The sequence below is a fragment of the Peromyscus eremicus genome, chromosome 3 (assembly GCF_949786415.1).
Source record: "Peromyscus eremicus chromosome 3, PerEre_H2_v1, whole genome shotgun sequence".
In the NCBI taxonomy this organism is placed as follows: domain Eukaryota; kingdom Metazoa; phylum Chordata; class Mammalia; order Rodentia; family Cricetidae; genus Peromyscus; species Peromyscus eremicus.
Genome location: NC_081418.1, coordinates 7322707 through 7350659, shown reverse-complemented (window position 1 = coordinate 7350659; position 27953 = coordinate 7322707). Strand labels below are relative to the sequence as shown.

The 27953-nt window shown below is 39.3% G+C and overlaps 1 protein-coding gene across 2 annotated transcripts in view; it reads left to right on the top strand.

Annotated features, from left to right (window-relative positions):
* The window catches only part of Cacna2d1 (calcium voltage-gated channel auxiliary subunit alpha2delta 1), a 440143-nt gene that overhangs the window by 319406 nt on the left and 92784 nt on the right, over window positions 1–27953 (top strand). For both annotated transcript variants that reach the window (XM_059257264.1, XM_059257263.1), the window contains exons 8-10: window positions 9804–9873; window positions 11921–11971; window positions 13302–13401. In XM_059257264.1, the coding sequence (XP_059113247.1) occupies window positions 9804–9873; window positions 11921–11971; window positions 13302–13401 (221 nt within the window). The remainder of the gene's footprint in view (window positions 1–9803; window positions 9874–11920; window positions 11972–13301; window positions 13402–27953) is intronic.

Here is a 27953-nt window from a genome sequence, read left to right as displayed (position 1 = left end):
AAATGTGGAAATGTAAAAAGACCTAACAAAGGAAGGACCGATAGCAACTGTGAAGACTAAATTGAATACAAAAAATGGGGACATCAGAGAACTAACAAAAATATTAGTGATGGACATAAGTGTGTAAGATGGTCATACATTTATAATTTGAGTAGAACTTGGAATGTTGTGGTTGTTTAGTGAAAATAGTATCAGTGGTATTTTCATCTGGGGAGCAAAATGATGAATTCAGTTCCCAACAGCAAAGTTTGAAGTGTGAATGCTGAGAAGATGGAAACAGCTCGACAAACAGATGAGCACAGGGTTTACATTTTTAATTCTGTGCATTGCTTGCCATGTGCTACCGTCATGTGCTGTATGGCATGGATTATGCACTGTATACATGTGTGAAAGGTGGCAGGACTGTCTGGAAGACTGCAACAGTCCTGTGCTCCCTCGTCATCATATCCACTGCCTCCTATACCCCGCCTCTTCCCTGAGCATCGTCACAGTCACTCCCTGTGGCTCACTGGGCTGCTCAGGAGAGCTGTTCAGCTAGGTTCTGGTCACAGTTGAACTGGTAAGTGTTTCTCTCCTTGTACATGGGGTAGAGCAGCTAAAGAGATGCTAATTTAAAAAGTGAGAGTTGTTTGTAATTCAGCCAGGGGAAAGAACCCTATCTGTAAAATATACCAAAGGGTATTGCTAAGCCCTTCAGCTGTTTCAATTTCTAAAATATCTCTCATCCTGTTCTCTTTTCCTTTATGTACTGTTAAGTCTTTACACCTTATGCCATTCACTTTTAGATGCATGTAACCATCTCTGATGTGCTGCTCATTTTATGTTCAGTGCAGTTGATTAAAGAATTGACAAACATCTGGTCTAAGACATGGAGATCCTATGCACTTCTGAGGTTAGGAGTTAAAAGTTTCAGAGAACTGCACCCCATCATCACCACTATCTATGGAGTTTTATTGACTCAGGGAACAGGAAGCTTTTACTTGTAGAATTGTAATATGCTTGCACTTAAAGCTTTATCAGATCTTACTAAAATGGGGCATTTCATTGTCAGAGTTGGAATTTTCCCTTAGATGGAACATAGCTAACATTGTTTTCCAATAACTCTTCCCATCCCATATTTCATAAAACTTCCTGTGCCCTTGTCATTTCTGAGCTGTTTAAATAAAACATCTTTTTTGTTGAATATTCCACTTAAGCATGCAACTTTCCCTGAACCACTACTTCTGCTGAGAGCAAAGTTTCTGTATTCTATATGAAGATGATTCATGTGGGTACAATCTATAATAGGACTTTAAAAATTGTGGTGATCGATCCTTAGTCACAGAGCTGTGTCTCTGTACTTGAGTTTATATCAACTAGTTTTTAGTAGGTGAGCAAAAAGAGGAAATTTTGTTCAGAAACAAAATTTAAATTTAAACACAGTGGACAGACGAGATGGCTCAGCAGTAAGTGGGCTTGCTGTGAAAGGCAGTCATGTCGATTTGAAACCTAGAACATACATAAAAATGGAAGAGCCTATGCCACAAAGCTGCCCCCTGACCTCCATGTGTAGAGTCTGTGCCCACACATGCACACATACACATGATAATAATAACAATGTTTTATTATTTATTATTATATAATCGTTATCATAATTATTATGTTACAGATTATAATAATAGTTTAAATAATTATTATAAATTAAAAATTTAAAAATTATAAGTTACTATTATAAGGGCTAGGCAAAAGGAATTAAAACTGATAATATAAAAACCTTATTTTTCAAGGAAAAATCTTAAATGGAAATCAGACCTCAGCCCACAGTTAGAAGAGAAAACTTATAAGCATTTTAAAGAGAGAAAGAGACAAAACTAAGAGATCTAATAAAGTGACTACAAAGTGACTTGTGAAAAGCAGATGCTAAGGTCCCTGTGACAGGCCATTATAGAATACCGTTTTGTTTAGTCATGAGTTCTTTAGAAGGACAGAGATTTAGATAAGTTCCCTTTGTGGCTTTGAAAGAGTTGGAGCCTGGGGGAACAGAATTCCCTCCAGCTATGGCTGCTGGGAGGAGTTGCAGTGTCTGTGACTTAAGAGGAAGCAACAATTAAATAAAAGGACAACAGCTAACATTGGTCCTCTAGGGCCTTGCTGTGCCCTGCAGACCATCCAAGACAACCCAGCCTGCATCCCCACTTTTCACCCTCACTGCAGTTCAGCTTTTATTGTGTAACTGGAGATAGCAATTTCCTTCTAGAATGTAGCCTTTACTCTATTGTCTGTATCTCCCCTTCCTTTTCATAGCTCTGTGTGTTTGTTTATAAAGCCCACCTGGTCATGTGCCTCTATTGCCACTGAAAATGAAATGCAAATACTACCTTCCATATACAAGCTTTTCCAAGATCAGTCTTTCTTCTCTCATCTCCTTGGAGAACTTCAATTCATCTGTACTGAAACAGCTATTCAATTGTATATTGTTGCAGTAATTATTTGGAATACACTTTTTGTCTAAACACTAAAATATATGTAACCATGCTTGGAGATAGTTCTTGATGTGTTTCTATGCTCCATAGCACCCAACACAGTGTCTTGGGTAGTCATGTCATGGAGAGTAGTAGGTATTTACTAGGTTAAATTTTGTGATTTTAGTCCCTAGAATTGAATGAATATTCATAGTAGAATTTCAGAAAGGGTATAGTATATTTAGTAGATCAAGCATCTTTTCATGGCTTTCTTCCCATATTAAAAACATATGCACCTTCTTCTCATAGACAATGTAACATCCTAATAGGTTTATACATGCAGCTGATAATCAGGGCTGTCTGGATCATGTGCAACTCTCTCCATCATGGAATAAGACATTTCCTTATTTGACTGTTCAGCATGTAGCAGAATTCTAGTTATGTTCTCTGCCTTAATCCTTTGAGTCCAATGTAATACACAGTGGCTGCCTCTGTAAATAACTACAATAAGTCTCCAGTGTGGAAAAGCAGAATGAGAAATACAGACCAACCACTGATCCACACTTTTCGTTCATTTCATCAGTAAAGAAATCCAGGTACCTCCTAACTTGAATAAAGCAAGTGTTGCTAGTTAGCCTGTCTGGGTAGCAGTACTCTGGGAGACTCCATATTTGTCTAAAACAGTGGCGTACCTGAAGGAGAGTAATTGAGACCCAGCCACTTTCATAGCTTGTTCCCTTCTGGTGCAAGTCTTGAACTCAAAGTTGCATTGGTGTATGAACAGTGTTTCTTCAGTTATACCTGCAGATTTTTTAGTACTATGAGCAACATTGCCAATGCCTAGTAGCTGGATTCCAGTTCTTTTATTCCAATGAATTTCTTTTATGATTTAAATTTGTTTGAGATAAGAGTTTTACTGTAGAGCCCTGGCTGGCCTGTGAAGTCCAAAGTCACCAAGTGCTGAGATTAAAGGCATGTGCCATTATGCCCAGGTCAATGAATTTCTTATGGAAGCAATCTCAGTTCTAAAATTTTATCTGGAAGTAATTCTTATCTCTAACATCTTCTGCATATTTCTTAAGTTCCGAATATAGCCTATTTCAGTCTCCTTTTTCTCAGGGGTAGCTTGCCTATTTGAAGACATTACTGACTACAGAAAAATTGATGTTATAATAAAGACTATGTAGGCAACCATACTTGAACTCAGTGGTACACACACACACACACTCTCACACACCAGAGAAAGAGAGCAAGTGATGAGCTTCAGCAGGAGAAGGAATGGGAGACAAGAGGAAGAAAGAATGGGGAGTTAAAAGGTCCAAAACTTATTATAGACATGTATCAAACTGTCAAAGAATAAATCATAGGAAAAAAGTAGACTTTACTGATCTTCCCTCTTCTGGCTACACCTGTGGCAGAGGTTGCTAGCTGTTCACAAAATTCTGTCATCTGTTTCAATGTAAGTATCCTTTGGCAAGTGGAGACTTGACGCAGGCCTTCAGTTTTTAAAGCTCCTCTGTGTCTGTGATACCCAGAGCCAGTTCGTGTTAGGTCTCCCAAATAAAAATCATGAAGTCTGTCACTTCATGCCTCAGACTGTAATGACTTGGTTGTACCTTCTCCACAGTTCTTCTCTGCCTTTTGTGGCTGAATTGCTTTGAAAGGCTGACAGGAACAAGAACTCTGATTGTCCAAATCTCTGCATAATTGCTTAGAGCAGAATTTACTTATTTATTTGATTTATTTCTTTTTGTTACTGCTGTTGTTTGTTTGTTTTGAGACAGGTCTCACTGTGGAGCCCTGGCTCACCTGGAACTCACTATGCAAACCAAGCTAGCCTCAAACTCAGAGCAGTCCACCTGCCTCTGCTTCCAAAGTGCTGGGATCCAACACCACCACACTCAGCCTGGAAGCAGAATTTATGATGCGCATGACTAGTAATACCTTAGAATCTTGCAAACAAATAACATTATTGTGAGAAGACATGGAGTGTCTGATATTATACTTTAAGGCATTTTCTGTCATGACACTAATATAGATTAATCTTTCTATCTTCTGAGTGTTTTCAAGATAAATCAGAATTTGAAGAGGTCAGCCATTTTCCTTCTGTATCCTCTGGCACTTCAATCTGAGTACAGTGTCTGAACTCATTTAAGAGAACTGCTCTTTCCTCCACCCCTTCTGGAGCTGAGGTGCAGACTAGGTGCTATGAAGAATCCAGTTTGGAATGACGGCAACTCTAAATTCTGTTGGGTGTGTCTGACAAGTTGAGTCACAGTTGATTGTGCTGTAATTAAGCATGTGCCTATATTCTGTAGGGCATAACTGAGACAAGCCTAACATTACTGTGTATTAGTGACACCAAGAAATGATCTGCAGTGACTGCACAGGCATTTTTTGAGTGTATAGAATGTACTACTTTTTAAATTTTTCATGAGATTAACAATGTGAAGTCTCCTAGAGTTAGAAAAATACGTTTGAACTTACTGTTGGAAGTGCAATTAGCTGTCATTTGAAGTGGTGTTTCTGTATCAAGAGATATAGTCCTCAATGTATCATTATCCATTTGACCATTTCTCAACAAATGAAATGAAAAGGATACTTTTTATTGTTAGGCAACATTTATGATAAAAAGGCACCAAAATCTGCATGCTTTCTCAAGAATGTTTCTATAGTACATGATACCAGTGTTCTGAGTTCATTTACAGGAACCACCTCCCTGTGTAAGTAAGGGTTCTGATAGATGCCATAGCACATTCCAGATATCATGGAAAGCGGAATAATACTGAGGTGGATTTAGCAGAGGATACAGCTACAGCTCCTTTTGTTGTTTTGTTTTGGTCATGGAAAACATCTTCGTAAAGGATCATTAACACCTTCAATGAAATGATCCTTTCAGAAATTCGACTGCCATTCTTTGCTGTTTCTAAAACCCTGGCTGCAGCCATCCTCAAGTCTTAATGGAATGCAGAAGGGATATTTAAGATGAAGACTATTCCCTTTTCCAGGGACCTGAGAAGCTCTGGTTTCCTTCCCAGAAGTGCAGTTCCACTATGAATGGTTATGAAACATAATTTGAGGGAACTGCAGAACACACTCTTTTCTCTTTGCTTCTTGATCTCCCATAATTTTGAGCTTGGATAAATAAGATATCACTTAAATACCATGATGGAATTTTACATGCTAATTAATAACATCACAGAAGAATTTATATTCTTTAATTTTACCATAATATAAATACTGTAATTTAATATAACTGTGTCTTACTTAGAGTAAATATGTAAGAAAATTTATGAGATTATGAGTATTTTTAATATATGCAACCTAAGATTAGCAATGTTGTTAAAATTTAATGTTCTTATCCTTAATGTAAATTATAGCCTTTTAATTTTCTTGGGTCTTTAAAGAAATGTATAAATTTTATGGAGCATAATAATTCCTATCTGTAGATTTCATTTAGCAATCTTAGTGAAAGCAAAAATCTCACATTGATGTTCTCTATAAAGAGTTAAGGACGTGGCTTGGAGGTTAAAACATGTGCAAACCTGAGAACTGACCGGGGTTCAGATCCCCAGAACCCAGGTGAATGCCTAGTAGGTGTGGTGGCTTTCTGGAATTCCAGCCTTGGAAGGTAGACACTGGAGTCCCAGAACAAGCTGGAGAGCAAAGACTAGCCATATTGTTGAGCTCTGGGTTTGATTTTGATTTGCTGCCTTAATTAATCATGTTGGGGAGCCATGAAGTATGATTCCAAACATAAACCTAGGGCCCCTGCACCCATACACATGCAAAAAACACACAACCATGGAGAAAAGAAGAAATATACTTTTATAATAACTTTAAAATTTCAATCTGATGAGATCAATTATCAAAGCCCTTGTTGAGGTCTTTTAGTTCATGGCTGCTGCTTGGACATTGGCTCTGAGAAGTAACCACAGTCTCTTCAGCTCTATGTCTTGCTGCCAGCCTTGATCACTCCGGAGAGGGCAAGAGAAGACACAGTATTTAGACCTGGGAAATGTTATTCTTAATAAAGAATTACACACTGTAACTCGGGAGATGGTTCAACAAGGGAGAATACTTGCTGCACAAGCAGAGTCTGAGTTCAAACACCCAACATTAAAACCTGGCTGTGGTTGTGTGACAGTTACCCCAGAAATGTGGGAGGGGATAAGTTAAGGGGCTTACTGGGGCTCGCTGACCACCAGTAGAAGGTGATCCAAGAGTAGACCCACTGCCCTACTCTAGCCTGCAGGATCCTGTTCATGGATGTGTGTACCTACACACACATTTGAGCATTCACCACAATTTTAAAGAATTCTTGACTAATAGAGATTGTGATGAGAAGGTCTGTTAGACTTAGGGAGTTTTATAAAGAATTTACAAATGTAAATAGTCTAATCTATAGCTACCTCTAAGGCTGAAATAAGTCTTCATGGCCCAATACCCTGATCTGAGATCCTAATCCTCTAGAGACACAGGCATGTCCCCAAAAGGCAGATAAGTCAATAGGAGGCCATATTGGTAGAATCTGCTAGAATATGATCCTCTAGGATTTGTAATGTTAACAAGAAGGTCTATACAAAAATAAATGAATAAATAGACTGCCTTAGGGGGTTCTGGGGGTTATAAGTAACTCAGTGTCAGTAGGCTATTGCTGGCCGTTGGGAACTTAGTGGATCTTTAGAAACTGCAAGAACATGGAGAAAAGGGGAATATGTAAAACAGTGGGAGCTGAGTCTGGGAAACACAAATGCACTGCAGCAGACAAACACCAGATAAACCATGTAGTACAGGAAGTAACCATTCCTCATTCGGCATCTTACATCATCTGCACATAGTACATGGGAATATGCTAATTAGTAAAAGAAAAGTATTTTAAAAGCTCATATCATTTTAATCAAAGAAATCAAAGGGGATGCATTCCAGTTGAGAGGTAATTAATGTATAAACAGAGGCATGGCATTGAAACTTGTGTACAATTTCTTCAAATTATTTTATTGTTATTGAGATATTAACTGTTATTTTACAGTAATAGTTGAAAGGAAACTGATCTATCTATCCACATATTTGTTGCTTAATTCTGAGACTACCACAAGGAAAAGTGTGGTATTTATATATCCTTGATACTTTAGTTTGTAAAGGATGAAAACTGAAAATTTTAAAGAAATAAATTTAATGGATGTTATATTAACTATGTCAGTAATTTGTTCTTTGGGGAGTACTATATTTAAACTTACAGTTTATGTAAATGTGATTAGTCATTTGAAATGAATAAGTCATTTCATAAGATAGCTATGCATATGAAATTTCCCAGTCAAGAAGGGCTTCTTCGGTTGTGTGTATTTTGACATACTCTAATTGGCCAAATTATCTTAGTTGGATAATAAGCCTCATTCTCACCAAGAGTCTCGTTATTTTCCATGATTTCTTAGTAAATAAAATTGAGAAATATATCATAGTGTATATGTCATCTGAGTTAGGAGTTTTCTTGAGTCACATGCCTAGACAATTTCAATGTTCGGGACTTCTGAGGCATAAAGCTGCCATGAAATTCATGAGCTAAGTTTACTTACCTTCTTTGGGCCCAGGCTGTGGAAAGTAAAGAGTTTTAGAGCATGTTGACCAGAGTAAATGGAGTAGACTTCATTGGAATAAGTAAGAATCAATTACATTTCAAAATCAATATAATAAGCCAAGAAGTTTTTAGTTTTCGTTTCTAATTTCAGAAATACGATACAGGTTTTGAAATGAATACATCATTGACTTTCTGCTTGAATTACTTCACATCACTCATATAAACTTCCCAAAAGCAAACAATTGGTTTGTTATCTTTAAAGCAGATTTTCTGTCTGTTGCATGTATATACTGTATTGCCACCGCACCGCCCTCCTCTTGGCCCTCTAAGTCCTCCAGGACCTCTCACCCCGTCTGTGCCGTCCTTTTAACTTACTTTGCACTTTTCCCATATACCCCACTGAGTCCAATTAGAGATGTCCATATGTGTGGGGGTCTAGATCCATCCACTTGAACATGGGCAAGCTACCAAGCCAGCTACTATATCTCTGAAGGAAACCCGCTCGACTCCTCTTCCCCTGGCAGCCCACCCCTAGAGCCTCGCAGTCTCGCAGCCTCCGAGCTAGATTATTAACTGGCAGGATCACGTGCAGGGCTCAGGACAGAGACACTGAGCGCAGCAGCCTTGGCGTGTGTAAAGGTGCTGCTTGGTGGCAGTGCTCCCCTCCTCTGGCCCTTACAGTCTTCGCATGACCTCCTCAGTGACATCCTTGAGCATTAGGGGGAGGTGGTTTGGTAAAGACACTGAATTGAAGGCTTGGAACTTCACTTATTCCCGGCACTTTGGCCAGTTGTGGGTCTCTATGTTAGTGTCTGTCCACTCTAAAAGGCGCTTCTCTGATGGAGGAGGGGGGCTGCACCAAGGAACTGTATTTACATGGCAGTTTGACCCCCAAAAAATTATAGTTAATTTTAATTGTTGTTTAACCTCTTACTTATAATGTCAACCTGAAACTGAACATACAACTTAAAGTGTTACATTTGAAATGGAAATTGATAAACTATTTCAACAATATTCATCATTTATTAAACATACAACTACGAAGGCTGTAATAATGCTACTTTATGATAACAATCTAAGAAAAACAATATTTTTATGAGAGAAGATGACACTTTTTAGTCCTAGCTAACCTGGGAGTTCCTGCAGACCTTGCTGGCTTCGAACTCATAGAGCCTCTACCTGGCAAGTGCTGGAATCAAAGGCATGAGCCACCCACCATGCCTGGTGGGAAACAGTCTTGTATTCAGTGAGTTTGCGTTGAATGAAAACAGGATGAGCAGGTGACTGAAAGCACCGATTTCCTTAGCTGCACAAACATGGTCTGTCAGGGGAAAGCATCCAAGTTAGCCCCACCCAACCTCGTGTCTGAAGCTTGTTCAGACAACAGTATGGGGAGAGGGTTTGCGGAGGTTTCCTTTTGTACTGCTCTGTTACTTTCCAGTTTTAAAAAGGAAAATACTGATGACATAAAGATGGTATTTTGTATTTGAACATTCATCCAGAGAGGTGGAATTTGGTTAATTTTGTATTTTGTGATTTTTAAGTTTCACATTAATTTTGTAGCTAGTACTTAATTACACTTACGGGTGTGTTGGGTGGGTGGGGGATTCTCATGCCGAAAGTCAGAGAACAGTTTCAATTCTCTCCATCTCTCCCAGGTGTGTCCTAGAGATGGCATCCAAATTGTCAGTCTTGGTGTGAACACCTAAACCCACGAAGGCGTCTTGTCAGCCCAGTCATGTTGGAACTTTGATGTGGTTTCTCTAATATGTTTTGTTTTTCAGCTTCTCCCTGGGTGGATAATAGTAGAACTCCAAACAAGATTGATCTGTATGATGTACGCAGAAGACCATGGTATGAAATTTTGACTCTCTCTGAAGACACAATCAATGGAAGAGGGTTCTGTCATTTGTTAACATGTTGACGGCAAACTTCCCCTTACTGGGATGGGTGTTGTCTCTTTACATACAATGCTATGATATTTTCAAAATATAAACAGATTAATAACAAATGAAAATGATGAGTTTGGGTAGGGAATGATGGTTTTTCAGACTTTGTTTTCAAATGGATTACTTTAAGTCTTAGGTTCAGTTTCAGCTTGCAGTCTCTTTTAGCTGGTGGGGATTTCTGGAGAAGGACTCTTACTTTGGTTGGGGTAGAGCCCTTATAGAGAGATGACATAGAGTCAGAGACAGTTTGCTTCTGGCAGTGAACTAATGAGACTGCCCCCAAGCTAAGAGTGCTGCCTAAGTATATCCATATAGTTGAGAATTGACTTCCCCAAAGGGTTTATTTGTTTGGCACTACTGAAATAATTCATCATCCTACAAAATGCAAGAAAATGTCAACAGTATGTTCAGACTTACTGAAAAACAACTCTGAATGTTCGTGCCTTTTAACTATTGATTGCATTTAGAGTGTTTAAATTTTACATTTGAATAGTAAATATATTATTTTTAATGAGTTCATATATACAGCATGGTGCCTTGTACATTTTATATTAATTTTTGAGTACATTTTGATGAAAATAAATACTTAACGTCATTTTAATGAAGGTTATCTGCTCATTCAATTAAGAAAATCCCTATTATTGGATTTTTGTATTGTTTCTAACTTCTTGCTATGTTCACACAAATTCTATGCAGCATAGTGGTTGATTGAAAAAACATGTATTAATGGGTTTTAAGTGTCCTGTTTAGTATCAACTAACAGTTTACATGAATACAACCTTGAGCAATAGTTACCAATATTACTATTATTAATAATATTCCTACAGTTTGTTATCTAATGGAAACAAATAATATAGTTTGTATTTAAGAAATGGTCATTTTATGGGAAATGTAGGAGCATTGTGTCAGTCATCCAAAGCAGACACTCCTAATCTTTTCATCTTCCCACTGAGAAGCACAGTGGGACAGATGCTAACCAAGAGTGTTAAGATGCTTGACAGGAGCTGGATTGTCTCCCTTGGGCAAACAGAAGAGCTCTGCCTATTGATCTGCACAGAGAGTGGAGTGGATTGCAGGCAGTGCAGTGCACTGCTCCCCCACTAATCCCAAGCAGTTAGCAGCTGTGCTCTAGACTGTTGAGAATGAATTGGCCTGTTTTCTGTCAGGGAAAAGTTGAGTCTTGATGCAGGCTTCCTGCTGGGGAAGGCAGACACCTGGTCCCCTTCATTATCTGTTCCCCTTCAGTCTCTGGCCAAACAGTATGTGTCTGTCTGTCTGTTTCTCTCTCTCTCTCTCTCTCTCTCTCTCTCTCTCTCTCTCTCTCTCTCTCTCTCTCTCTCTCTCATATTAATCAGCTGCACTCAAATTTATTTCTCCACATCAGATAACGTCCTACCTAAGTCTTCCCTAAAGTATCTTTCAAATTCAGGGAGTCTTGCTCTGTAAGATGTGGTTAGATTTTAGAATTAACATTTGAACTGCTTCTCCAGGTTTTTCTTGGATTCTGTAAAGGTTTGAGAGTTTCTGCTTTGACTTCTTAGTAATAACATTATCCAGTGCCCGAGTTCAGTTATTTAACTGGCCTGTTGGTTTTCCTTTTGTTTAAGTTGCTTTTTCTTAAAGTTTACACACCACCTATCTCTTTGTGTTTATTTATTTATTTATTTTTGTATTTTAAAATATCACAGTTGGTTATTCACTACAGTGAAAAGGTCACAAAAAATCCTTTTAGAAATTAATTTTATTTACTGCTTACATTAAATTTCATCTCTATCTTTTCTTATAAATACCTGGAAAGTAGCTTTAAAACCATACTTTAGCATCTCTAAAGTGATCATAAATACTTTTTTTAGCTTTAACCATATCCTAGTTCAGAGATCTACAAGTAATATTACAGCAAATATCAGTGTTAGACACAGAGAAAAGGAAACGTTTCTGTGGTTCTGTTTCAGGTATATCCAGGGAGCTGCATCGCCCAAGGACATGCTCATTCTGGTGGACGTGTGAGTAGTTGACTATTATAGTGCACGAGACGTTTTGTAGGTAATAGTAGTTTGTGGGAAGTTAGCCATGTGTGATAGATTGGGGAAAAAATCAATGCGATGATTGTATGTGCAGACACAGCCATATTAAGACATTAACACGGGGTTGGGAGTTGCTCAGTCAATAAAGTGCTTGTTGCACAATATGAAGAGCTGGGTTCTTATCCCTGGCATCTGCATGAAAAAAATTAAACAATGGTGGGACAGTGGTTTGTGTCTGTAATGTCAACTATGGATGGGGGAGAGAAGATCCCTGGGGCTTGCTGACTAGACTATTCAAAGCATTGGTTTGCCCCAGGATCACCGTGAAAGCCAGTCTTAAAGACCGTGGTGGAGAGTAGTAGAGGAATATACCTAACATCGACCTCTGACCTCCACACATCTGTTTACGAATACACAGAAACACACACACACACACACACACACACACAGAGGCACACACACACACATAGACACACACACGTACACATCACACATACCCACCCAAACATACACACACATATGTACACACACACACACAAAAAGAAGAAAGACCAAGAAAATGTGACTTAGTTGGTACTTAGCCATAAACAATTTTATTGGCTAGAAGGGATTTGGATCAAGATAGATAAATGTGTTAACTTTTATTACTAGGACTTTTCAAGGGACACAATTTATGAGAACAATTTTTATAAGTGCTGATATTTGTGGTTTAATTAATTTTTATATTGTTTTGAGTTAAAACCATAAAAGAATCTGTATGCCCTTGTGATGTAGAAGTGGGAGTTAGTTACCTAGAGATGAGCCCTACCTTAGGGGAGGTGTAGAGACAAGAGAAATGAAGAAATCCTGGAGAAATTGTTCTTTGGTCGGTGGAGCAAAGCATTTGGCCACAAACCTCACCAAAACTGTGTAGCTCCGTTATTTTCTGCTATTTATTTTTTCTATTGACTTTTATTTTTTAAATTTTTAATTAAAATATAATTACATCATTTCTCCCTTCTCTTTCTTCTCTTTTAACCTATACTACTTGCTCTCTCTCAAATGCATGGCCTCTATCCTTAATTGTGGAGGTGTGTGTGTGTGTGTGTGTGTGTGTGTGTGTGTGTGTGTGTGTGTGTATTCTCAGTGTATAAATATATAAATACATAAATACATAAATATATAAATACAACCTGCTCAGTCTCTGTGTTAATTGTATATGTATGATTTCAAGGCTTTTTAAAGATGGAATGAGACCATTTTCTTCCTTTATGATGCTGTTTGTTAGATGACCAGTGAGTAACACATAGACCCATTTGTCTGTTCATAGGAGTGGAAGTGTGAGCGGATTAACTCTGAAACTCATCCGAACATCTGTCTCCGAAATGTTAGAAACCCTCTCAGACGATGATTTCGTGAATGTAGCTTCAGTGAGTATGGATGGCTATTTCTTTCTGAATTCCACCTGCCTGTCTCCTCATGACATTAGATACTGGGGTTTGATCTTAGGTGTCCTGAGATGTTATAGGAATGTTACAAGCTGCCTTACTGAGCTGTTCTGCACTATCCTTTCTGAGATCTTAGCATTTACCACTGTTGAAATAATGACTAATGAGTGAAAAGCATTGCTCTCCTGCACTCAAAGGAGCCCGTATAGGTAATGTGAGCCCTTCACTCACAGGTCCCTTCAGGACATCTTATGGAGTAGCACCATGCAACATGATTGGACAGTTAATTGCTTGTTGCTGATTAGGCTTGTTGCCTGAACAACGGACATAATTGCATTGTGTTATTCCTAACAGAAGAAAAGAGGCAACTGAATGAGTTTGGAACCATCTTAGACCCTCTCATAGCTAGAAAGTACAGGACTTGATGCAAATAGAACAAGATGTGCCATGTCTCACTTTAATCTATCTAATTAAGGCAATGAAGTTCATGGCCATTTCTGGTGCATGAAATTTCATATTTGAAGTGGTTTTATTTATAGAGATGTGGCTGAAGGAGGAGTGTATTTTGGTGACATTGTGTTTTATTGAACCTGTGAGACTGGATCTGCCTCTAAAATCACTGGGAAGGATGAAGCTAAATTCTTCAGGTGACTGTCCCTGGTGGTTGGTGGGATGCCCTAAACACTTTAACCAGAGGCCTTTGAATACATGGTTTGTATTTCTATTCAAATAGTGGGTCTATGATTGTCTATTCACAGATATTACAAAAAGTGAAAATGTTGAATAAATTCCCTAATTCCATGCACAGTCCTCCCTGTCCCTATTATATTGCGGCAACTTTAATGACAATTTACTTAAAAATATTGATTCTTTGGAATTAGGACTCAAAATACCAGGCATCAAATATAGATACAGGTTTAGTAAAACTCTCAATGACCCTTGTAAGAATAACCTGTTTCCTTCACATGCCCACGAAAAGCAGAACATACCTCCACACTCCACAGAGACAGTGTAAACATGCCTAAGTGAGGCTCTCTTAGTGACTGGAGGTAGGCTCCCTCCGCTTTGGTTCTAACTTCTGTGCATTCTATTTCTTGAATGTAGAAACAAGAGGTTAGTGTGAAGACTTGATTTGTAGGCCTTGTTGATTTTTCATCATGAAATATGCCATGGCAAATTTCAAGCTACTAGCACGAAGTCAACTGGCCCTAAAAGTGGCTGAAAATTCAAGAGTGGTTTTTTATGCACTGATATAATTGTGACATGTGCATAGAACAGCATCCCCAAGCAGATTGTCATCTTCATGCTGGAGCCTTAACTGCATAGTTAAAGGTGAATAGTGTCTAGGGATGTAGCATAAGTTAGGCCCTGTAAATTCTTTGGACATGTGCCTATTGTTGGACTTCCTTTGATAAATTGGTTTGCTTTATATGAGTATGTAAATAAGAGTCCCATGATAAGCCTTCAAGCAGCATGTGAACTCTGAAGGTTGATAATACTTAATGAGGCACTATGTTGAAGAACCTGGGACTGGATTCATGTCAATAATAAGAGAAGCAAAATTTCACTCCTTTCCTAAAGAGGCAACATATAACAATTTCTTACATCGAGTTGCAACTGATTTCCTTGAAAGGCATTATTATGTGTGAGACTTTGGTCTTGATTAGGGCTAGTGAACTGGTCATTTACCAATGCAGTAGCTATATCAAAACAGGTGCAAAAAATCCTGCACTCTTCATTCTAAGTATATCCACTTTTACTCTCCTATTTGTTGGCTAATTCATCGGCCCATTTTATAGCCATTGTTATTTCCATAGACAGAGCTGGTAGCTTCCAATGGAAATCATCTTATCTGTGCAATATCTAGTAAGTCACCTGGGGATGAATTGTCCATAGCAAATGTGGAGGTGAGACATGGTTGTACACAATTCATTCATTGTACCTTAGCGTATCCTGAGCTGCTTCTTCAACTCTGCCAAGAGGGGGAGGTCTTCCAGTATTTCTCCTTTCAGGGCCAACCACCTAAGCTGCTTACTCTTCTACAGAAAGACATGTATTTTCTTTCCCAGGAGATATCTGTTTCTCTATATAAAATTAAAATGAAGTGCATTTTGCCTCAAGGTCTCTCAAAATCCATTCCCTGTGTGTACTCCTGGCTTCTGCTGCTTCATATTCAACAGAGCTACTCTTCCTTTGTTGAATATTCTTTTGTTGTTGTTTTCCTGGCACAGACTGTACTTTTGCAGGTGGTATATATTGAGATTTGACATTTTTGTTGCCGAGAGCAATGAGAGGAGATGGGATTAAATGATAAAGAGAGCAAATGTCATCTTTTGTTGTCTCTAGGATCGGAGCAGCCACTGCACTCTAATTGAAGGGAATAGTTTATATCTACACAAACAGATATGGGCAGCCCAGAGCACAGTGTCTTCAAGGGTATCACACACCCACCTCCTTGTCTGTCCTACCCTGATGTTTGGATAGACACCATGGCTCTGTAACATCTTCATACTTCTGATTCTCAAAACTAAAACCTTTGTTCTTAGGACATGTTGACCACAGTAGGAATGGAGAATCAGTCCAGGAAAATTTTCTGGGTTTCTTACCTTGGACTTATTCTGCAGTGGGCTGGCCCAAGGGAAAACTAAAATAAATTACAAAATAAGATACAAACATTTATGTTAAAAAGAAAAAAATTATTATGTAAGTATATGTGCACATATGTGCAAAGATGTGTGGAGTTCAGAGGACCTCTATCATCCTTTCTTGGGTGCTGTTACCTTTCTGGGTTTTGTTTTCATTTTTGAGAACATGGTCTTTTACTGGCCTAGAACTTGCCAAGTAGGGTGGGCTAGTGGTTAGGAAGCCCCAGCGATCTGTTGATCAGTCTCCATGGTGATGAAAGTACAAATGTGTTGTCACACTTTTAAAATAATAATATTTTTATTAAATACTTAGGAATTTCATACAATGCATTTTCATCCTCTGTAGCTGGAGGTTTTCCTGTGTCCCACAAGTCCCACAGTTGCTTGGTTCCAAGTAAACACACAGAGGCTTTTATTAATTACAAACTGTATGGCCTATAGCTCAGGCTTCTTGCTAACTAGCTCTTTCATCTTAAATTAACCCATTTCTATTAATCTATATGTTGCCATGTGGCTGTGGCATTACTGGTCTGTTGGCATCTTGTTGCTCCTTGGGCAGTGGACTGGTGTCTCCCCTGACTCCACCCTTCTTTATCACCGTCTTTAGTTTGATAGTGCCACCTAACCTTATCCTGCCTTACCATTGGCCAAACAGGTTTATTTATCAACCAATGAGAGCTACACATATTCACAGCGTCCAAAAAGACATCCCACAGCATCCTCCTGTCCCCTTCTCCTCCAAGACTTAACCCACAACCCCACCCAACTTCACGTCTTCTCCTTTTCTCCATTTAGTAAAACCCACAAAATCCAACCTGACTTGACCTAGTGAGACAGTCAGTTTAAGGACTGAGCCATCTCCTATCCCCAAGGATTCTTTTTTAAAGTGTAAATCTGTTCCTCTTTAAGAAAGATGCTTTCTGTGTATTTATAGAGTAATTACATAAGGAAATCTATATTGGGGTCATTAAAAATGTATGTGAACTGGATTATTATTTTATTTGCAGACAGATGCCCACCTAAATTGTGTATTTCTACCTGGGGACATGTGTTTTTTATGTTACTTCCTTACTCTGCATTACTTACATCCTTTCCTCTGCATCTTTGGATCCTGTCACACTTCACAATTTTACTTATGATTGTATGCTGTTGTCAGCCACACAAGTCCACAATTAACAGAAATTATTTTCTTAGCTACTGTGTTCTATGTAAAAACTGTCTACAGTAGATACATTAGGAGTTCATTCTTCTGTAACATTTTGCTAAAGTTATATTATTTTTAGAAGTTTATTTCTTATTAAATAATTATTGTTAATAATTGTTAATAAATTGTTAATAAATTGTTAAATAAATTTAACAATTTAATAGCATGGAGATTCTCAGGGGAGAAAGCTTTATATTGTTTCATGTAGTGTGTGTGGTTTCTCTGTGTGTGTATGTCTGTATGTGGTATGTGTATGTGCATGTATGTATGTGATGTATGAGTTTGTGTGTGTGTGTGTGTATCTGTGTGGTGCATTTGTGTAGTGTGTGTCTGTATGTGACATGTGTATGTCTGTGTGTGATGTGTGTCTGTGTGTGATGTATGTGTATGTCTGTCTGTGTTGTGTGTCTTCATGTGTGGTGAGCATGTGTGTCTGTGTACGTCTATGTGGTATGTATATGCCTGTGTATGTGTGTTCATGTGCATGTGTCTGTGTGTGTGCACATATGTGCCTGAGTTTTTCCTCTCTGAAATTACCTGAAACTCAACAATATGACTTACAGTTCATGTAGCTGCATCTTCGCATGACAACAAGGCACTGAGGCGCCCTGATAGAGGTTCTCAGGGATTCTTCATGGTCACTTTCCCCCCACAGCCTTCAGGTATCCAAAGATACATGTTCCTAAGAGAGTTCTCCTTCGCTCAGAGATTTAACATGCAAACTCCATTAGTGCTTTCCCACGGTTGCCTGGAACACCTTGTCAGAAAGCCCAGGCTGCCTCTCGCTTTTATGTTTATGCCTGTATCTCTTTTCTGTGTTCACTTAAGGTCATTTTTATGCCCAACTCATGTGTGAGGGGTAAGAACTGAGGCCACTTCATTGTTAAGTGTGCTCTGCTGTCTGTAGGCTGCTCTTTGTTGCAAAAAAGGAAGCCTGCTGCTAGGCAAAGTATAAACGCAGCACAATGCAGCTGTTTCCCGTTAATCTAGTTATGCACTTTGATAGGAGTAGTGGTAGATGATAGGAGCAGCAATTCCATCCCAGCATGCACTGGTTTATAGGCAGAACTTCCAGTGTTGACACAGGGAGCTAAATTTGTTTATGAATGCGAGGGAGTCTGATGCTTTAGAGCCAATTCTGCATAACCAGTAGAGGATGAAAGGAAAATGTGTGTTGATTGTGGATGACGTGTTCAAAGTTAGCAACCAAGGATTCAGTGCAGCCAACCTCATGCTTCCTGACATATGAGTTGGAGCAGAATGTTAGGATTTTGTTAGGGACCTTGAATCATTTTTCTTCCCAGAAGCTTTTGTAATTCATGGTCTTTATAAAATTCTGCCTTTGATTTCTCACTATAAAAGAAAACACACACACAAACATAAAGGCTGTAAGAGGAGGCTCAGAGGTTAAGAGTGTTTGCTTCCCTTGTATAGGACTGGAGTTCAGCTTCCAGCGCCCATGACAGCTCGAAGCCTCCTGTTACTAAAGCTACAGACAGCTGATAGCCTTTTCTGGCCTCAGTGGTCATCCACACATATTCACACAGACACACTCATAAATAAAAATAATGAAATGCATATTTTTAAAATAATCAAAAGATGAATCCTGGTCAGAGAGATAATTTTTATCTTTTTCTTTTAGAAAAATAAGTTCTGTCCCTTGCCCAGGTTGTAATCACTAAACATTTCTAGCAATAACAATCTATATAAATGCTGGCGTAGCATTAGGAGTGCTGAGCACCTACAAGCTCTACTGAGAAGAGAAGAAAAGCCCTGTTCCAGTAGGAAACTTCCCCTTGTGTTTGATTCCATAACAAACACTGCTTCTGTTAGTGTTCTCGAGAAGTCCCACAAAAGGCCACCGTCCACATATACAATCAACAAGAGCATTGTTTATTCCATCCCACACAAAAACAAAACATAGAAGGCTATGAGAGGAGCTGACAGGCCCCCTTTAAGCACAGCCAAGGAGAGTTCCTAGAGCAGTTAAGTCACTTTAGATATGACTGGCTTAAGCAAGTGGCAGTAATATCAGTTCATTCTAATTGGCCAGGGCTAGTCAGGGGCTGGTCAAGGCTACAGCTATTCCATTTTGGGGTAAGACTGGACAAGTCCCAGGCTTTGTCCTTGAGCTGCTATGGAGGCTGGCTAGCCTAGGACACACTGACTGTGGGGGCTAGCTCAGTGGCCCAGGCTTGGTGCATCCTATCTCCCTGGTCTCTGTTGTCAGAGGGGCCCTTTGTTCATGGCTCTTTCAGAAACTGCTTGCTCTCAGTCTCAGGAAATGGAAATTGAGGCCTGATCTCTGACAGAAGACTGAGCAACCTGGTATGATATTTGCCTGGCCCTCTGTTTCCCTGTGTAGAGACCTCTACCTGAGATAGGTCTGTGATTGCCTTTCTAAATAAGTCATAACAGTGGACAAATAAGATATTCCAAGGATTGCAATGGTCTTTATTTTCCATAGTTGCAGAATCAGGGAGACAGTACATTTGGTCATTGTTGAAAGAGGAGCAACAGGATATAAGAATCCTGAGCACATCACAGTGGTGCTGGCATGCAGGTCGGTTCAGACCTGGGTTAGTGGCTTGATGCTCCCTTCCCTCAGACAGTTCTCGCTCTTAATTGGACTGTTGGAATTTTAGGGAGACCAGGTAAAACCCGGGAAACTACTAATTATGTGACCGTGCACAAGTTGCCCAAGGCTTACCCGGGGCAGTTTCCTTTTCTTTAACGTGGACACAATCACATTTAACATCTCTGGCATCATGAGTACAAAAAGAAATGGCCCATGTAAAGTGTTTAGATGTTTTAGTCATTGTTATAGTTATTATTCCTATTGTAATTACCATCTTTTGATACTCCTCTGCTTTTTTACCAGTTGCAGGCAGGTAATTGGTATGTTTGATACTGGTATGTTCCTTCAAGTCTATGCCTGAAGAGCAATTTTCTCAAAACTGTGTATATTTCAGGGTAGTGATGCTAGAGGTTTCCATGGCAAAGTAATTAAGATACTGTCTAGAGGAGTGGTTAGGCAGGTGATTGGCAGCTCTAACGACAGGCCAGTGACTTATCTTCCTGGAGTTTCTGCCCTGAAGCGAATCTCACTGCCTGTGTAGTGACCCTGGTTCTCCTGCTGCCACCCCAGGGTAATTGGTGGTGGACTCTTCTGTGCAAAGATGTTTCTCTGGCTACTGCTACTGCTGTGAGTAATCAACTGACTTAGTCTCTGACCCTGAGCATTATTTCTGCCTCCTATCTATGAAACTGCAGGAAGCTAATTTGTAAGCTTACAAGTAGGCTACAACTTCAGACCCTTCAGATTCTAAGACCAGGACTTGACCATCTGAGATCAGCTGACATCTCAAGGGCGGGGCAGGAGTTGTGCTGTCTAGGCAAGTTCCACTTCTATGGTCTTTGTGTTCTAGTTTTCCTTCTGAAATACACCTTGTGTGTTCTAGGCAGGGTCATGATATTCTTGTCTTGTTGGTTTTTAGATTCTATTTGGCATAGGATAATTTGTAATTTTTTTTTTTTTTTTTGTAATTTGAAGTTAAAAGTGACATCTCCTTGTAAAATTCAAAACACTTTTCAAAACAGTCCTTGAGCTCACAGCTCAATAAAATAAAAGATCCATGGCCTGCCAAGAGAGGTTTGTGAGCAATGAAATTTCAGTGAGTAATTTCATTTCACATCTGATAAAATACCCATCCATCTAGATTCAGCAAAAGTTTATGCTGCCCCACAGCCCATTTATGTCAAGGAGCAAGCGGATTGTTTTTTATTCCCCTGCTCCTTAATTGGAGCCTGTGGCCCAGCAGCTCAGTTGGGCGTGGTTAGAGATGCAGAATCTTAAGCTCTTTCTCAGACTCACATCTAGAAAATGCTCCAAGCAATCCCCACACAATGGTTATGATAGCATCACTGGTAATTGTGTGTACAAGAAGGAGATGCTAACCATTGTGGAAGAGGATGTCAGGACATCCATGCTTATTAAGGACAGGCAGTCAGCATCTCTCTGGGGCTTCTAAATCATGTTGTAACTCATGCCAGTCATGGTCTTAGAGTTTAAGATCTTGGTAACTCAGACCCTTAAAATTTGGTTCTTTTTACTCCATAATCATTTTGGCTTGGTATATGAAGTTAATTTTCTCATGTCTTGACCAGGTACCCAACAAGAAACATTGTCAGGTGGAAGTACTTATTCAAGCTCACTGAGGAGATATGTAGTCCATCATGGCCAGAAGGCATGAGGAGTAGAGCTGCTTTTCAGTCTTTGGCAACAGTAGCTGTGGCTTCTTCTTCTTCTTCTTGTCCTTCAGACCAGGAAACAGAAAGAAAGACTCCACTCCTGGTTAGACACCAAGGACCCTGTTCCTCTAGCAAAGCCCCACTCTCCAAAGATTCCATAACATCCTGAAACAGCGCCACCAGCTGGCCACAGTGTTTAATCACGAGTAGGAGATACTTGGCATCCAATTTAGAAGGAGGGAGTTTTAAATTGGGGTGGATGAAGAACCAAGGTCACTAAAAGAAGCAAAGTTCTTCCCCCTTACCCTTGTATTTTTCATGTAAAGATGGGTGTTTTTAAAAATGGTCTTTTTTAAAGACCATAAAGAAAATGCACACTGTGAAGAAAATACTTTGAAGAAGGACATATTTGGTATAGTGGAACAAGTCAAACTGATGAAGGTTATCTAATCTTTGAGGATGGGAGAGGATAACATAATTACCTTACAAGTTTATTAGGAGGCGTTGACAAGCCAGGTAAGGACTTTCCATTAACGATATGGTACAGCAAGCTTTTGGAACGTGGAGATTAGTTATGTTTTTTACGGAGCACCGTGATACTGAAGGTGAGGTAGTTTTATTCTGAACTGAAATATTGTTAAAAACAAGGCTGTTATTGACTCACTGGAAGCCTTGGCAAACTAGGAGAAGACTCCGTGTATTTCAGCACGTACTGGTTAAGCTCTTCAAATGATGTTTACTCCCTTAATTTTGAGTATAAGAAAAGAAAGTGGCTGGAGCTAGCCTGAGAAAGAAATTGGCAAAATTATTTGCTTCCTTAAGTAGTGTGTTTCTTCTTAATTATTAAATGGAATAAAATTCAAATGAATTTAAAATATAAATGGTTACTACAGGTATTTATTAGTAGAACCCACGGACTTTTTTTTTTTAACTATTAAATAAATAATAACCCTATTTCAGCCAATTCCTAAGGGACTAAAAATCATTTTGACATTTTGGATGAATATAGCACAACTTGAAAACCATGGGCATGGGTTTTTTGTTGTTGTTGTTTTGTTTTGTTTTGGTTTGGTTTGGTTTTGGTTTTTCGAGACAGGGTTTCTCTGTGTAGCTTTGCACCTCTCCTGGAACTCACTTGGTAGCCCAGGCTGGCCTCAAACTCATAGAGATTCGCCTGGCTCTGCCTCCCGAGTGCTGGGATTAAAGGCGTGCGCCACCACCGCCCGGCTTTTTTTTCTTTTTACAATTTTAAAATACAAGCTCTTAATCATAAAATGACATTTTGCATAAGTTTTCATATTCCTTTCAGATGTAAGGATTACCATTTACTTTTCCCTACAATTGTATAATCATCTTAATGCTTAGTTTATTAATCTGTGCTTACAGCATCCTTCCAAGCATATTTCAAAATGCAGTTTTTCAAAATATCCCAAGCACATTTCAAAATGGACCTGTGAAATTTCCCCAGCCCTAACTCTGTGCTTTATTAATAATTACTTTTACAGCTATTTTGTTAACTTATACATAAACATGCTGTTTGTTTTTCAAACATGTATGTGACCTCAGTGGAACTGAATTCAATCCAACACAGTCCCTTCAGGCCTCAGTCCTAACTCACCCGCTGCTTTTGTTGGTCCCAGGTGCCCTTTCATACTTAAGAGAACTCACTGGAGATGTTACTAACGTTGCTTAGAAAGCATTTCTTCCTGCTTGGTGGTGTCGTAGAGACATGTCCAGGTTAGAGATGAACTCTGCTTGACTGGACGTGCTCCTCAGTACCTCCAGTCTTCCCCGCTAACCCCGGATGTCCAGCCCCTTCTCAGACACCTCTGCCACCTCCTGGACAAGCACAGCCTGGAGAGAACTCCCGTGCAGTTTTTCTGCCCCGGTGTCCTATCCCTCCACCTCACTTCACTCATCTCCAACTCATGTATTATAAATATTGGTTCTTTGCTTATTTTCTAAAGCTCTTTTCCTCTACCAGAATCTATGCATCTTGGTCTTCAAGATGGCTCAATTGGTAACACATTTTGTAAGCCTTAGTTCAATCTCCAGAACCCATGTAAAGGTGGATGGAGAGAACCAACTCAGTTTTTCTTTGACCTCCACAGCTGCACTATGGCATGCATGGAATCACACACACACACACACACACACACACACACACACACACACACACACACACAAGCACATTTAAATGAAGACTATTCTATGCAGCTGTTTCAAAGCCTGTAGTGGCCACTGTGCTCAGACACTGGTTATTGTCATTTGTATCAGCACTGACAAAATGGTGCAAGTTGTCTGGATGTTGTAACAGATTTCAGTCACTTACTAGTTCAATGTATTTCCTTGTGTGGCCACAGTCCTCCTCACCCATATTATCAGTGTTACAGTGTCTCTACATTGTGACGTGTGTGATGTGTGATATCACTATATATGTTGTTGACGCAAAGTCAGCTGTGACTACAGTGTAAATGCCATTTCTCAACTAGTAAGTACTCAGCTTCAGGAGTTATGAAAATAGTGAACATACTTACCAGGTTTGTGTCACAGTGGTGAAAGAAAGGGACAGATTCAAAGAGCGTGTCATTTGGTGATCGTCTCAGATTTTGTCTTCAGGAGTAACAATAGAGTATCCAGAAGACTAGGACGGAAAAAACATTTATAATAGAAATAATACCAAAATTATATCTCAGGAATGATGGCGCACAAAAGAGCACTGTCCATGCTTCCAGTTAGGCAAGTACTATGGTAAGGTGATGCAGCAAGGTATACCAATGATGGCTGAAAAATATAAACATCCAGCAAAAATGAGCCAGGATGCTGAATACATCTGTAATAAAAACAACATGGTTTCAACTGCTTCAACAACTTCTAAGTGAAGACAATTCTAGAATTATAAGTTTTTCTTGCAGTCATCACCATATGAATTTTCAGTGGTTATGATAGCATGCGTAAATGCTGTGCAAACCCAAGCCAGGCAAAACCCCAGCACAGAGGGAGGTGGTGACTTGCATGTCCTGCCCCTAGCTAAATTGCTACTGGAAATTGATAGGTGCCTCGGGTCAGTTTCCTTCAGGGATGCAAGTCAACCACAATCCAGTGGACAGCCACATACCTGATGGTATAGGGGCAGCACAAATTCTACTTGATGAGTTGTTTTTTGTTTTTTGGGGTTTTTTTTTGTTTTTGTTTTTTGTGAGTTTTTTGTTTTTTTAAAAAGACAGAAAGTTGGATGGATAGGAAAATGGATGGATCGATAGATTGGACCCAACAGGAGTTGGGGAAGGGGATAAAAATGATTAAAATAAGCCGGGCGGTGGTGGCCTTTAATCCCAGCACTCGGGAGGCAGAGCCAGACGGATCTCTGTGAGTTCGAGGCCAGCCTGGTCTCCAAAGCGAGTTCCAGGAAAAGGTGCAAAGCTACACAGAGAAACCCTGTCTCGAAAAAAAAAAAAATGATTAAAATATGTTGTATGAAATTGTCAAAGAACTCATAAAAATTAAAATTATTGAAGTTTAGAATGTTGGATCATTTTAATGAAATTGGTGACAATAAAATAATGACTTGCTATTAACCTACAAACTATTTTTCTTATTAAAATATAAATACAATTTAGCACAAATTATACTTGGAACATATCTAGCAATATAGTCAACATTTCAACCAGAGACTGAGTATGCTAAGTCATGATTTAAGTTAACTCAAGTATTTGTTTCTAAACGAAAGTTTTTATTAAAATATTAATAAATAAGAATGGGGGGCTTTCAGAGTGATCTGGCAAAAGCCCTTTGATTCTGAAAGGGCGTGATTAGTGCTCACGGGAGATAATGGAGTCAAGTGGGCCTGCCGTGATCATTAGAGGACTGGCCTGGAAGGGACCTTGTTTTCCTAAGTTGAATTAAATAGTAGAAAACCCTTTATTAGTGTGATTCTGTTTTATACAATGTGCCAAGAAAAAAATCTAATCAGGGGCACTGTTGGGACAATAGTGCCAGTTGAGGGCCTGAGCATCAAGTGAGTGAAGATGTTTGTGGCCTCTCTCCTCGGCACTAGGACCCACACAAGAGCAATCAACTCCGGACCTGTTAAAGTTATAAAAATAATATAAGACTGAGTCACATTTTGAGGGATTGAGATATGAAACTATTTCCACCTGGAATAAAAATGGATTCAAATGAAAATGTTATTTTTTCTTTCCTTTTTTTTTAAAAAAACATCTGTCTGAACCACTAACTGGGCTTCCATAAAATGCAGCAGGCATTTCTTTTTTCTTTCTTTTTTTGTCTTTATTAAGAATTTTTTTATTCATTTTGCATACCAACCACAGATTCCCCCTCTCTTCCCTCCTCCCGCTCCCACCCCAGCTTTCCCCTCCCAACCCATCCCCCATTCCCTCCTCCAACAAAGCAAGGTCTCCCATGGGGAGTCAGCAGAGCCTGGTACATTCAGCTGAGGCAGGTCCAAGCCCCTCCCCCTGCATCTCAGTTCCTCTAAATACATCCCAGGCATGCCTATAATTTATCTATCTTTAGTATAAATCCTGCATGTGTTATTGGAAATACTGGTAGGTAGTTCCCAATCTTAAGCATGTTGCAAACGTGATTTTTATTTCATTACCAATCTCTACCCAGGGAAAACTGGCAGGCATGGTCAGAGGCCCAGGTATAAGTCCTTCACTAAGTCAGTCTCGAGTGTACCTGGGTCTGCACTGAAACCTTACGGGCTATCTCTTCAGGGTTCTAAAAGAACAGATTTGTTTTAGCATGAATTTTAACATAAAATTTCTTATGAAATATAATGACAGTTAAAGTGAAATTTGAGGTTGTTGTCTACAGTCATCAGTACGTAGAACTTAGTTATAACCTAGAGTTTGAAGCTAGGGTCTGTGCCTTTACTTTTCTTTTCCTACATTGACATCTGGTGGCCGAAATCAGAATAGCAACAATTTTACTATAATTTCTGATTATGCAAAATTTTAGGAAGATGGTTATTTAGATCATGAATGTAAACTAATTAACTGGCATAAATCCATTACCTATTATTTATTGTTGTTATTTTACATGAATAAATTCAAATTTTTTATTTAAAAACATTATCTATTATCCCAAAGTGGCCTGCTTTTGAGTTATTCAGCTGAGTTCCAGACATCAATGCCTATAAGCAATAATTTAGCTAGGGAGCAAATACTCAAAATCCAAAGAGTTATGAATTATATCCCATTTTGCCTTTACAAGGTGTTGAATAGTAAACTGTGTGTAACGCATGTTCCATTTTGAATCTGTAGAGGAGAATATCCCCCATGCAGGAAAATGGTCCTAACTGAAGGCCACGCTTCCTGAGAGGTTCCAAGAGGAAGACAGCATCTTTCAGATGTCTTTTTCTTCATTCTTAGAATTTTAGGTTCTTGTGCCCTTTCACCCTGTCCGAGGGAGGCTTATGCCCCATGAAATAATGACACTGCATCTGCTGTCCTTAGATCTAAGGGCAGTTTCTGGAAGCTTTGGATGCTGCTCTGACATGATACTCTCCTGGCTCGCTGTGTCCTGAGCAGACCAATGAGATGGCCAAGGATGGCAGAACAGAACAAGGATACAACTGCTGCCTTTGAAAAGAACAAAACAAAACAAAACACAAGCCTGGCTAATAGATGTGACATACTGTGTGGACTTGAGCGTGATGTTCTCTAGGAAGGGATTTTAAAGTATCAACAGGAACAAATTGTGGTCTTCTCAAAACTGTTTCACACTAATGCCACACTTGAGACACTCTTGTCAGCTCATTCATGGACTTTGCCTAAATCTCACTAACACTGATGATGTTTCGATCTGAATTGTCCCTAACTGGGCATATGCTCTAATTTCAGTATTGACCACAGTATTTTTTTTTCTTGCTAATAATTTTTATATGATGTTGTTACAGATTACTTAGCATCTAAGTTGTGCCGGGCTCTGATAGGAATTCTACTCATGCGTGTCCAACTGTGTTAACAGTAACTATTGAAGAGTACTTTTATATTTACAAGTGTAGAAATGCAGAGGGAGATTATAGAGGCAGCGCGCCATTCACCTCCTTTGAAGTCTTGGGCCCAACTACTGGTGACTATTCCACACCAACTTCTAATTTCCTTAAGCTCCACATGCAAAGCATGAAGCAGATTGACAGGTTCATTCAGTGAGTTTTCAATGCCAGGAGCTAAAGAGGCAGAGGTGCTAAACACGCATTTTCTTTGGCCATGTGGAAGGGTCTATAAAGATGTACAAAGAGTCACGAGGGGAAAATACCTCAGTGTGGGAGAGAAGGAGTGTCTAACAAGATATTTTCATGAGGAAGGAATTCTACAAAGAGCAACTGAGCAAAGAAAGAGGTGCTGAGGCCTGGGGAATGGTGGTGTCCACCAGGGAAGCTGTAGGAAGACGGAGGGTCTGCAGAG